We start from the raw sequence: 13,672 nt of genomic DNA, 5'->3' as shown, positions 1-13,672 counted from the left end.
TAACACTACGCTCTCTGGTAATCTCTCCTATCCCCCTACGCTGTCACACATCTTTAAATTCAGTTGAATCAGTTTGAAATTGATAGCAACCAGTTCTGGAAATCAATGTCAGTCATAAAACAGGAAGCACAGAAAACAGACTGCACATGTCATCATTTAGTTGCTTTGCATTCCTCGCGTCAGCTGGAAAAAAAACAGAACCCTAAAAAAGCAATTAAGATGTGATAAATCAATTATATTCTTTGCTGAATTTACATTTTAATGTCAAGCCAACCAAAATGACTCCCCTTTTTAACAAAACTAAAAACTCCTGCATATAACAATGTTTTTGATGAAAAGAAACCCATTTTTGAAAATCAACATGGTTAAAGAAATAATAATTATACATGTATTGTAAATGTATTAAAATGATGATTGAATATTTTTTAAGTATCCAACTCCAACCCATTCCCTCATGAAAAAAACAAACATGTTCCCACAGGTTTATTGACAGCTGCTTGCTAGTAGAAGTGTGGTTTCACACATTTCTACAAGCTAGACTCCATGCTTACTTTTCTCATATTTGTTTCATAATATCATGCCTCTACACTGAACCCTCGCTTGAGAAGCTATAGCTCTGATAGACGATGTCAAAAATTGCTGGAAAAAAAAGCTGGTATTTCTTTTCACTGTCATCTTATCTTGGCTACACATCATGAGATGATGTTGTGTAATTCAGAAATGATACCATGATTTATTTCTCTTCTGATGGTTTTAGGTGGATTTGCTGAGCCAACTAGCTGTTTTTGTTCCTTATTTTCATCAAAAGGGTAGGGATGGGGTAACTGTCCTCAAGCAAAGTTCATATTCAGCACAGAGTAACTATTCTTAGGTTGACTTTTGTAGCCTGCTTATGTTAAGACAAAGCGATGTGGAATGAGACTTTGCAAAGGAGAAGATTTTGAGGTGGGAAATTTTGTGCAAAGTGTAAATAGAAGCAGTTTAAACCGCAAGTCATCTTGTCTCCATTGTCCCTAACCGAGACAGGCTAAAATAGCAGTGTTGGGAGAACACGCACACTAGAGCTGGAATGTGTTTTTATTAGTGCAGCATGGTTACGGTTTCATCTCTGTTGGCTGACTTAAAAGATCCAGAGCTGTATAAGAACATCTGCCTTGCACAGATTCATTTGGAGCACTGTGTGCTTCCCACCAGCCTCTGTGTTCATCACCCATCTGAACAGCAAATGTGTTGGAAAGACAGTTTGTATCCTAAAACAAGAGGATGAAACCTGATTGACAAAGTGAATCTATCTTGACATTACTGCCCCTTGGCTTACAATACATATGGTAGGAGCACGCTTACATTGAGAACATGAAGAAATACGAATGGAGGTACTAATATATAATTTAATTCCTGTGGCTTCACTTGGAAATTTCTTGTGCTAACATGAATTACTGAGTAAGTTAAATGCCACAGTAACATCATTACTAATCCTATAGGGCCTGAGAGAGCTCAGAAAACAAAAATCAAATCCTGACTTATTATACAATAATAAATGCACAGAAATTAAGCTGTTGGTAATGTGCCGCTGTTACATATATAGTAATTTACAATAGTAAGGGACAAAATTTAGGATTTTTGACCTGATGAATCTGCCTTTCCAGAAGTCATAGGGATTACCAAAGTGAACAAAGTACATTTAGAAGCTGACAAGACTGTTTCAAATTGTATCGAAATACAATAATAAAATACAATGAGAAGCTCTCATTTAAGACTCATATTGACTACCTCTCCTCCAAGCTCCGGCAGAAGGTGGGCTTTCTATACAGAAACCAGTCTAGCTTTCCTTTGCTTAGTAGGAAGAGAGTTGTAGAGGCAGTATTTTTTATCAGTATTAGACTATGGTGATGTAATCTATAGACATGCAGCTACATCTACATTGAAACAATTAGACTCAGTTTATCATTCCGCCCTTAGATTTGTCACTGGTGATAGTTATAATACACACCACTGCGTTCTCTATAGTAAGGTTGGCTGGTCCTCTCTTTCTTAGAGGCGCAGTTACCACTGGCACTTGTTTGTTTTTGAAGCCATTAGTGGTAATCTTTCTTCGTATATCTTCCCTATTACATTGGAATCTTGGTTCCTATCAAACCAGATCAAATAATTGGCTCAGTCTTCGGGTTCCTTGCGCACGTTCAGATTTTTGGAAAACTGCCTTTTTCTTTGATCCCCCTAGTACATGGAATGCTCTGCAACAAACTCTAAGGTTAGAGGTACTCCCATCTGCTACTGCTCTCTGCTCTTCAAATTGAAACTGTTTTTAGCTTTTTAATGTATTTGTTATTTTTCTCCTCATGTTTATCTGTCATTGCTGTTGTGTGCATGACCCTTGATGTAAACTCATCGTTATTGAAAATGAGGGAAACCTCAATGCCCTACAAGTATAAAATAAAGGTTAGAAGAAGAAATTTCTACTATATGTTAAGATATTTCATTCAATACCACAAATGTTAACACCACAATGGCACTAAAGGAAGAGACAGAGGACCACAAGTCTTTACGATTCAAACGTTCAGTACAGATATAGTTCATTGCAATCCAACAATTAGGCAGGGCAGTGGGTAAAATGACAGAGTTTAACTTCAGGACAGACATCATAGTATGATTTATAGTTTTAGCTTTTAATGTAACATTAACATTTCCATTTTAACACATCATGCATGAAACATCTGCTCAGTTCGGTTTGGAAATGTATCACTCTAACAGTTTAAATAGAAAATATATTAACCTGGTTCACTGGTAGCTTGGTAAGGTTACAATTGCCTATGGGGTTAGTTCTGCTTAGTCTTAAACTGGAAATATCCTAACAAGTAAGCATAATAAGTGAACCACATATGAACAAATTAAGTGTCAAGAAAAGGGAAGTTTTCATTGTGACAGTTGACATGACCCCATTTATGCTTTTGTATTTTTTTGTGTGTCAATTTTAGGCTTTTTACAAGAAAACATAAAACCTTAAGCTTATATACTTGTATACAAGAAGCGTTAATTTTTTTTTAAAGAAAACGTGTAGCCTATATTTTAACACTATTATTCTTTGGATTTGTTGTCAACCTGTATTTTCCTGCTTAAATGGTAAACTGGCAACTAAACCACGTGGACCCCTGATTAGTGACAGTAAAAAAAAAAAAATCAACCTGTGTGAAAATCACGTGACCCCAATCGTGTTTTGTTTTTAGTTTACCTGGAAAAATAGCGGGATTTCTGGGCTAATGTTACAGCTCGGCTTGGGAACGTGGGTTGCTTGCAGGCTGGAGCAAGGCAGGGAGGGACAAGAGGCGGTGAGAATGAGGTGGGGGAAAAAGTCAGAAAGGGAGAGCGTAAGACTCCCCTTCAGGCATCCCGACAAGTCTGGACTGTTCTGCTCCTGCTTGTGTTCAGTTTACCGCATTCACAGTCTCCTGCAGGGATGCAGCGACAGAAGTTCACTTATTGAGCTACAGTGGATCATCGTGGAGTTGCTTTGTGATTCTTTGCAGCTGTGACTTTGGATACTGGTGACTGGGAATACTTCTGTGTGTCCAGACAGTGCACGAAGAGCTAGGGCTGGATATGCTACAGGTGGAAAGGTGAGGAGCGGCAGGCTGTGGCCCCGGTGTACGGAGCAGACATCCCCAGTTAAGGTGAGTTAGAGGCGGGGAGCGGAGCCCCTGCGCTTGGCTCCGTGGCAGCGCTTGTGTCTCATGTGCACTTGCATAAAAATAAAACACATTTATGGAATTACTGGTGCCTTTAGGAATTGAAGTTGTGCACACTTTGTAAGCTGCATTGCACATTTATTTCAGCATGTTCATACTGTTAAGTTATAACTCTAGTAGGACTAAGGGCACTTATCTGGCAACACCATCTGTATAAGGCCAATAGGCTACTCAACTCTCCAGGCTACTGCTTTCCCTGCAGCAAACCCTTGACTTTGAACAAGACCGACCATAAAAATCATCACCTCTTGTCACCCTTCCTGAAATGTAATTAATCGGAATTATTTTTTTATGTCTATTTAAAGGAGCGGATGTCTAGCTCCAACATAATATGTAGGACTAATTATACCCCTTTGCCCTTGCAAACATTGTCTGACTGCATACGTGTTCATTACTATAGCAAAGACAATGGGGGAGTACACAAGCAAGTTGACCTCATCTGAACCCATTTAGTTATAAGGCATGACTCCTGGCTGCTACACACCATGATGCTGCACAGAGGAAGGGCATCCCACTCCTTCATTTCCTCCCCTGCCTTCTCTGCTTTTATGTCCTGTTGGTTACAATTGTTTGTTCCACTTCTAAGTGCATCCATGTTATGCTGTGGTTTGTCTCTCACGCAACACCAGGAAATAATTCCATTGATATTTTCATTCACAATATCAATGCAGCCATACTTGGTTTGCTTTCTTGCATGCCACTGGTTCCATATGGACTTATCCCAAGTGTGTCATCCAGAGGGCTGTTGCTGATTACTGGGTATGTTTGATGTTTTTCTAACGGAACATTTTCTGTTAGCCATAATAGAACATTATTTTCAGGAGTGGATTTAAGTATTTTTTGAATGTTACTGGTTCTTACAAACACTTTCCTGTGTTTAATTTGGAATAAACTAGCTGCAATAGGGGATTTTTAACTTTTGTCTGAAGTCTTTGAATTGATACATGCAATAATGTCCCTGATTTATTCCATCTGGCTTTTGTAAATAGTAAACACAGCTTGTGAAAAAGGAGGATAAGATCAGTGCTTCCTGTGAAATTTGTTCCAAAAAAAGGTCACAGAATATTTTTAAAAGCAGACTGGTTTTAGTATTTTGTTTGGTTTGGATGAAGAAACTGACTTAAAGGTCCCCTGTTATGCAATATTCATGTGTCCTCGGTGTGTAAGTCAACTCACAAAGTGTCAGAAAATACAACCCTCTCTCTTTTCGTCCTTACCCAGGTCTTTAAAAACGGGGGTAAAAACGAGCTGATCCAGATTTGCTGCCAATATGACGTAATAACCGAAATGTGGGCTAGCTTTACATTGAACTCCTCAGAATCAGAAATAATTTAGGTATCCCAAATTGGGAAATGTTTTCGTTACCACAGCAAAATACAATACAATATGAAGCATAGCGAAAAAATAGAAATAAGAAATATACAGATTGGAAATTAGTCTAATGTAATATTAAATGAAAATATAATATAAATGTACAATGTACAGTGTAAGTGTAAAGTGTCCCTTCCACGTGACACCTCCCTACTTATTGTCCGCAATAAACGGCCAGCTGGATCCCTTTGAGGCTCATGCAGATCTGTGTCTGTCTATTCTGCGGGATGTCTGCAGGAGGGACTTAGAGTAAAGTTGTTAGCCTATATAATAATGTCACTGTTCTAGCGGTAAACACTGAGAAAATAAGTGTTTCTCCGAGTATCTCCGTTAGAAACTTCTCTCTTCACAGAGAGAGTTGCATGACGCTCCAAAGGGGCCTGGCCAGCTTCAGCTCAGCTCAATGGTAAAGCGACAGTCACAGAACCAGCACTTCAGGAACAGGGGTGAAATAGAGGGGTATGAGGCATGCTAACATGGGTGATCTGTTTGGCATTTTGAGCAAAACACTTCACAGACAAGTTTTGTATAGATATTGCAGTACAATATATTGTTAAAATATAGCATAATAGGAGACCTTTAAAGTTCACTAGTGACGGATGTGAAGCATGCTGTACTTGACCTGAGAGCAGAGGGCAAAGGTAAATGACCAGTCAACTTGTTTTTGACCCCCAGACAGACTCAGAGTAAGACTATTCTGTTCTTGCCACCAGCAGCTTTGGTTATACAAGTACACAACATTCTGGTGTGTGACCAAATTTGCAGGAGACTTTGGTAATTTACTGTGACACCCCACCGTACAATGACCCTCCATCCCCCTTTCCATTTGTGTCACTTTCTGTCCCCTGATGACTAATATTAGGCTGAGAGCTGGCTCTTACCCAATTCTGCACTCCGTCCCACGGCAGTGGCCTGTGGCCCGCCGCCCCCCCTGGGAGAATGGCATCTCTACTAAACCACAACTCTGTGATCCTGCCTGAGCCGAGCTTACAGAAAGCAGCCTCTGTACTGCTCCCACCAGAGTCTGTGGGATGAGTCCAAATCTCTTTTTCTTCCTGTCCCCGCAAAGTCCTTTTCTTCTTCTATCTATGCCGTTGTGACAGGTAGTTTTCTCCCACACCCAGTCCTTACTTGACTTCTGTTGAGGGTGGCATTTAGCTGCACTTTGAAACTAAACATTGACCTTTCTAAACCCATGTGTTAGGTTTAAGTCCCAGGTGGTCCATGGTGGGTGTGGCTATAAAGCAGTTACTTCATTCGTTAAAAAATTCCAGGAGGCCACCTGGATGTGAATGTGCTTGATGAATATCTTTACATATGCTGTAAATAAGGATTGTTATTACCAAAGTAATCTTAAATTAGAAGGGGGCCTTAATTAGAGTCGGGTTTCTAGGTATGTTGTGTGAGTGACAGGAAGAGAAAGCTTTCAACATATACCAACACCCATTTTCGTTGCCAGCTGTTTTTTGATGGCTCTGAAGTTGTTAATGCCTTTTAATTATGCACTGTTAAGTAAGTCAAGATGTGATTGCTCAGAAAAGACTGTGGGTATGGACTGTGGTCTCAGAACCTGGTTTACATAATGAAACCAGAAATAGTTCATTAGATTACAGTAAAATGAAAGATAACATCAAAGGTGAACATACTGATATGACTCGTCATGAGCTAATTGTACCTTATTTAATTTTATTGGAGTAGAAGGCTGACAATAAATACTTAAAAAAACGAAAGGAGCATTACATTTGGAACAGTTTTGTGGGCTCTGCATTTTAAACAGGGAACACGCATGTATGGCTAAGTATGAGCTTCTGGCTTGAGGAAATGTGTAGAAGTGATTTATCTTGAACAAATTAAATAAAAGAGGAAAAGGCCAACAGATTCTGTATTTTTAGTTATGAGAGCAAGACTGGTTCTGCCCAAACATAACAAAATCCACCTGCCAGAACCCCCAAAGCTCACAAATGAACATGTTGTCATGCCATGTCTGCCAACTCTTTCTTGGCCAGGTGTAGTGATTAAAACAACAGTTACTTTTTCACTTCAAGTTTTGCACTACTGACCATCTGAGATAGCAGTGTCTCCCTGTCCACGCTAGCTAAGCTAAGCTAAGCTAACTTGGGCCTTCAGCTACAGTATGTATTTCCCAGACGGATATAATAGTGGTGTCAATTTTCTCATGCAACTCTTAGAAAGAAAGCCAATGCATGTTTCTGACAACATTTGAAACTATCTGTAACCGCTACTGCATAGCCATAAAATTGTAGAACAGCACTACGGCTAAGACCCTTTTTTTCTGTGTGCTGTGAATGTTTTAAGGCTTGTCTGCATGATTATCAACTACAGCTGTCTCATGTGGATAGTTCTCAGGGGAGCTCTGACAGTCAGTCTGGTTCAGGTGAATGTCCTATCAATATGCCAGGCATTGTAAATGACCACATTCCAGATGATGTTGATTTCCCTTGCATTCCTTTTATAGGCTCAGAAAATCATGTAGTATGTCTGATGTTGTCCTACTGCTCTCTCTTATACATTTGGTTTCATCAACTTAAGTGGTTTCCTGTGGTTTTGATCCTGACAATGTTTACTTCAGCTACCATAGCTCTACAGAGTAGATCAGAGTTTTGTCCGTTGGCTCAACATCTGTCAGCTATTTGCAGTAGCCACTGTGTTGTGCATAACCTCTATAAATAGGTGAATGTGTATATAGGTTTTCATGCAAAGAAGTACCCCACATACATATTGGATTCCTCTTCTCAGATGATGGCTGTCACAGAAATTGGCTGGGAGTGATATTGCATGATTTAGCTCATTACTTGTAAGCAGTCTATAGTTACACTGATGATGTGTAAAAGAGAATCTACAATGAGAAAATCCTGGACCTATATTTGTTGCCCCAAAGAACAACACATTTCAGTTTCATAATACAAAAAAAATGCATTTGTACATACATTTGGCCCTGATTGTTTTTATGCAAGGGTGCTGTGATTACTTTAGGTGGTAATGAGAAGACTTTCTTATTTGACATTTGAGGACATAAATTGGAGTTTTATTTACAAATGTGTGCAGCCCAGTATAATCTAAATATCTCATCAGTGATGGTTAAATGTTACATCTGAATGTATAGAGGTTACACACAAGAAATACTACAAGTAATGAAAAGTAAAACATAAACAGATCTTTTTTATCATTTCATTGCTCAAGGTGTTTCCAACATGCATGAATAGGTGTTTGTGATCTTTACTGTGTTTCTTCTGTCACAACACTGCATGACAGATAATTTAGTTCTGTTTTTGCATCTGAGAAAATTAAGTGTTTAAAGAGAAAAGGTCACCTTGGAGAAAGATGTGGAATGATGATCTCGTACTCACAGATCACAATTGTATTAACATATTTGATCCACTTCAGTTTCGGGGTTGCAGGTCAGGGAAAAGAGTTCATACCTTTCTGGTATTTGCCATTAATTTAACGTGTCCCCACATGCATTGTAGGTCTGGGATTCAATGTTTATATCGACACAAAGTTAATGACAAGAGTTACAGTAATATTTTCTCTGGCTTCACTGTGCATATTTTGAGATTATTATCTATTGTAATATTAAGGCCTTATCAAATTCATCATACTATTTATATTATTTTCTAATTTCCAATCAGTAAGTAATCTCACATTGGGTAGGGCAAACATTGAACTAGAGAAAACTGTGCAAGGCATTACCCTGTTTTAGATGTTTGTGATCACATGACAGCAGAATACACTAAGTTCATTTAATGAATAGTGTGTCATAGAAAATTTAAGAATAATATTAACAGGTGTTAATGTTTGTTTTGGTTGTTATTTGACAAATCGATTTCATATTCCTGCCTTAACTTGCACTACAGGATCCAATTTGGGCAGTTGCTTTATGCTATTATTAATCTGCTTGAGTGCTTTTGAAATGCTAACACAGTGAACATGTAACGTGTAACATGCAAATATGACTTGCACCTTTCTTGTGAAGTTTTTATTTTATTTTTTTAAGTTATTTTTTGGGGGCTTTTTGGCTTTAATTGGATATGACAATGAAGAGTGTCAGGAAAGTGGGAGAGCGGGTCGGGGTGGGATCCGGAAAGGACAACGGGTCGGGAATCGAACCTGGGTCGCCAGCGTACGATGCAGGTGCCCCAGCCAGTTGCGCCACGGCCGGGGCCCTTTCTTTTGAAGTTTAACTGGTATAATTAAAGCGAATCCCTCGGTAGTCAGACAAACATTTGGATCAAGAAAACATGTTCAAAGTGAAGAAGTTGGCAGGCATATAGGGGTATATATATCAAAGATGCTAGGTGGTTCAGATTAGGTACAGGCAAGAAAAATGGCAATAACTCTAGAGAAACAGGGAGACCATGACAAATAGGCTTAACTACCATGAACATATGCGGAGGAACAAATAGCTTGTGTAATGCAGCTGAACAGGAAAGCAATAACATAAGAGATTAAAATAAAAAATGTGATTGTGATGAATAGTACGGATGGCCACAATTTATCTGACAGAAAAGGGTTCCAACACAGACCTACAGTATATGTCCTGAAGTCACAAGGAGAGAAGGAGTATTAGCTGAAACTAAAACAAGGCCATCAAACTCACATTATGAAAAAGTAATTCAGATTAATTTGTTTTGTAATAAATTTGGTTCCCAATCAATGACTTGTTTCTATTTACTGGTACTACTTTGAAGGTGTCAAACAGTAGATTATTTTAAATTGTTATTCATTATCAAAATAAATGATAGTGTACTACATAGAGGTACATAAAGGTCTCTCTTCGAAGTTCGTGCACCCTTTCAATACCATGTAATTCAAAATGGGGCTTAGATTAAATGTTTATGAAACAAAGGCTGCTATTAACAGAAAATAATAGTACTACAAAATAAAAAAATGTGTAATGTGGTGATGATGTTGTGGATGACTGTTTTGCATTGAGTTCTGATGGTTTCAGACTTAATGATGATCAACTCTCCATGTGTCCAGGTTGTGAAGATGGGGACCTGGTTTTTCACTGTGACTGTCCTGCTGTTCTCAATGAAACAGGCTGAAGCTCAGGGTAAAAATAAATCTAACTCTCCTTCCAACAACCAAACCAGCTCCAATTTTCCACCTCATGTGTTTGTTTGAATACTAAAAGTGTGTGCTCTCATGTATTCTTTATCCCTCTGTATTTTCAGGCAGGTGTAATAATGTGCAAGCAGCAGATATTGTGTTCCTGGTTGATGGGTCTTCCAGTATTGGCAGAGTTAACTTTCTTCAGGTGAAAGGCTTTATGGCTGGAATCGTCAAACCATTTGCCAGCTTTGTCAGCGAGTCAGGGATACGGTTTGGTGCAATACAATACAGCGAAACCTCCAGGTGAAAGGATTAAAATTCACCACCATTCATATTCATTACTTTCCTGTACATGCAATGACAAAATATCTTAAAGCAGGTCCAGAGGTATGTATTTAATGTACATTTCTCTCCCTCCAGAGTTGAATTTACATTTACTACTTACCTGGATGGCACTGATTTGGTCAATGCTGTAGAGAGTCTGAACTATAAGGGTGGAAACACACGCACTGGTGCTGGTCTCAAGTTTGTTGCTGATAACTTCTTCAATCCTGCGTCGAGTCGGGATGTCCCAAAGGTAAGAGGAGCAGCCATTCTAAGATGTTTTGTATTTATAAAATTGCCTAATTAACATAATGCTACTTGTGTTTCTAATTCGTTCAATTTCAGATAACCATCCTGATCACAGATGGGAAGTCACAAGACAGCGTGCAGGAACCAGCAGAGAAGCTGCGCAGTCAAGGAGTGCATATTTTTGCAGTGGGTAAGTGTCTCAGCTTGCAGTGCCTCTGCAAAGCAAGGAAATTAGGATTTTCTTTTACACTTCAGAAATTGTGATTTCCTTTTTTGTTCTTGTGTTTTGTTAGGTATAAAAAGTGCAGACAGGAACGAACTGTCCCAGATCTCCTCCCAGCCGAGCATTGATTTTACATCCTTTGTTGGGGACTTTAAACTGCTGAACACTCTTCTTCCTCTTGTGAGCCCTCAATTGTGTTCCAAAGCAGGCGGAGTCTATGCTAGTGATGGTATGTAGGTCATGTGGGTTATGTGGTTTACCTTAAAATACTTAGATTTTATTGTCACATTGTAAACCTGCATTTAAATGTATCTATGTCTCACCCTGCTTCCACCCTCTCCTCTACTTTCAGAGGCGTTTTCTGGTCCGTCAAACATTCAGTTCACCGGCCAGACGTCTGATACTCTTAGGTTTCGCTGGAGTGCAGCGGGGGGTCCTTTGAGTGGCTATGTGATCCAGTATGTGCCACTCTCCGGCTTGGGTCAGCCTATCACAGCAGAAATGCGTCAGGTAAGTCTAGCTGTTGAAAGGATATTCCTGACACCTGGAGGTGACACAGATTGAAGTTTTTAATTGCAGTTTTAGAAGCCAAAGTCAATCATGCTTTGCAGGAGAAACACATGCCTTTGGGTTTAGTATAAACATGTCTTTGGGTGGATCTTCTTTATGTAGATGCTGTCAGGATTAAAACTTGCTTGGCCTGGCAGATAAAATGAAAATAAAAGAATTTCATGGCTCACCCATCTTTCTGTCTATCCTGCAGGAGACTGTCCCTGCCAGTCAGAGGACTTTTACTGCACGAGAGCTGAGGTCAGGAACCGACTACCTGGTGACTATCATCGCCCAATATCCCAACAGTTTGGGGGAGTCTGCTTCTGCCAAACAACGAACAAGTAAGTAAAAAAGTGAAGAGCCAACAGCTTCGGGGCTGTAAGGCTAATCACCAATCACTCAAAGTGTTCATGCCCAACTTTAAGCCATAATATAATTTAACAAGCAAGTTTTGTAAAAATGAACCCCAATACAGTTTTAAAGAATAGAAGTAAAGGAGGCTATAGGTACATTTACCATTTCATGTACCATTCTGTTGAAATTTGTGTTTCTCCTGTAATGTTGGGAATTTTAACATGGGGGTCTATGGGGATTGACGTGCTCTTAGAGCCAGAAAGTGGCCATTTGAGTACTGCAGTTTTTTTGCACATCATGATTCGCTTGATCTTCAGCACACAAGAAAAAATCCACAAGAAAGAACCCCTCAATGTTGAATGTGTCACCGTCATACATCTGCAGTGTCTTTTTTCGCCTCTTTATAAAGGATCTCTGCCAGGGGTCACCAGTCTACGCCTGGCTCAGGCAGGCTTCTTCTCGCTCACTGTGGACTGGGGTCAGCCTTCGACTCCTGTGCAGGGCTACAGACTGACCTATGGACCACGAGGTCAGGAACACAGCACCTTTCTCTCTGCCTCTCATCTGATTTACTTGCAGTGCATTAGTAACGCCTCTTCTTTTTTGCTTAAAAAAACTGACACCAAGTACTTCAAGAATCATCTTGTCAAAAAAAAAACTAAGTTAAAATTACAGTAAAAATGAAGGAGAAAAAGAAGCTGTAGCAGTCAATAACAGTTATCCTTTGGCGGCAGGTTGGAAACATGTTGAGAATGTACAGCAGTCATAGCAAAGGATGTGAAACATGCTTACCACCCTCAGGCACTGACTGTTTGTAAGGATTTTTCGGCAAAATCCTTACCTAAAATATAAAAGTAAGTATCATCACCAAACTTTAAATACGGATAGATGGTGAACCCTTCACTTATGTGTAACAGATTGTTGGTAATTTCGACCTTACATTTCTAGAGACAGGGTGTGGCATAGAACATAACAGTGTCAAGATGTCTGGTTTCTCATGCTGTGATTCAGGAGAGAAAAGTGGCCCCTGAGGGATCATACGAACAGTTGCTGCATCTGAACATGTGGCAGGAGTGCCAGTCTCACATGGTGCTGCTCTTCTGACTAGTTAGGCCAGAACAAGTGTGAGAATATTTAAATGAGGACACTGTGTATCCTGTAATGAGCGTTGTGAAGTTCCTACCTGTTGCTATGTCTGCCTGTACTCGCACTAATAACTCAAACAATCAAAACAGATACCCAAGCCTTACCACATGTGCACATACACACACACACACACACACACACACACACACACACACACACACACACACACACACACACACACACACACACACACACACACACACACACGAATAACATGAATTCAAGTGTAAACCCTTTTAATGCAGCAACAATAAGAAAACTTACGTTGTTATTAAAATTGGCAAAGCATGCCATGTTGGTATTGTTGTATTCCTAATATACAGTATAGTTTTTGATTGCAATTAGGGAAGTAATTGTTATTCAGCATTCCCTCTGTCACTTCTTACCCTGTCTTTATGTGTTTTGGAAGAGCAGGTCAGCCAGCAGCTCAGCTGTTGGAGCAGTCTCTATCGGCAGAGTCCACTTCTGTCACCCTGGAGTCACTTCAGCCTGACACAGAATACGTCATCAGCCTCTACCCTCTTTTCCCCCGAAACTCTGCATCCCCCTCTATCCTCAATGCCCGTACATGTGAGTTCACCCTGTAGCCTGTTATTAATGCCTTTGGTACTGTTATATGAAGATGTTATTTGATCAT

The 13,672-nt window shown here is 39.7% G+C and overlaps 1 protein-coding gene across 1 annotated transcript in view; it reads left to right on the top strand.

Annotated features, from left to right (window-relative positions):
• Positions 1-3,566: 3,566 nt before the first annotated feature.
• col7a1 (collagen, type VII, alpha 1) overlaps positions 3,567-13,672 on the top strand; it is a 56,260-nt gene continuing 46,154 nt past the window's right edge. The window contains exons 1-10 of the mRNA XM_063911810.1: positions 3,567-3,668; positions 10,116-10,188; positions 10,310-10,490; positions 10,608-10,764; positions 10,857-10,950; positions 11,054-11,212; positions 11,336-11,493; positions 11,747-11,876; positions 12,299-12,418; positions 13,450-13,605. Coding sequence (XP_063767880.1) covers positions 10,125-10,188; positions 10,310-10,490; positions 10,608-10,764; positions 10,857-10,950; positions 11,054-11,212; positions 11,336-11,493; positions 11,747-11,876; positions 12,299-12,418; positions 13,450-13,605 — 1,219 coding nt within the window. The 5' untranslated portion in view covers positions 3,567-3,668; positions 10,116-10,124. The remainder of the gene's footprint in view (positions 3,669-10,115; positions 10,189-10,309; positions 10,491-10,607; positions 10,765-10,856; positions 10,951-11,053; positions 11,213-11,335; positions 11,494-11,746; positions 11,877-12,298; positions 12,419-13,449; positions 13,606-13,672) is intronic.

The sequence above is a fragment of the Eleginops maclovinus genome, chromosome 20, assembly GCF_036324505.1.
Source record: "Eleginops maclovinus isolate JMC-PN-2008 ecotype Puerto Natales chromosome 20, JC_Emac_rtc_rv5, whole genome shotgun sequence".
In the NCBI taxonomy this organism is placed as follows: Eukaryota; Metazoa; Chordata; class Actinopteri; order Perciformes; family Eleginopidae; genus Eleginops; species Eleginops maclovinus.
The sequence above is the reverse complement of the archived record's forward strand: the minus strand, read 5'-3'. Positions and strand labels throughout refer to the sequence as shown.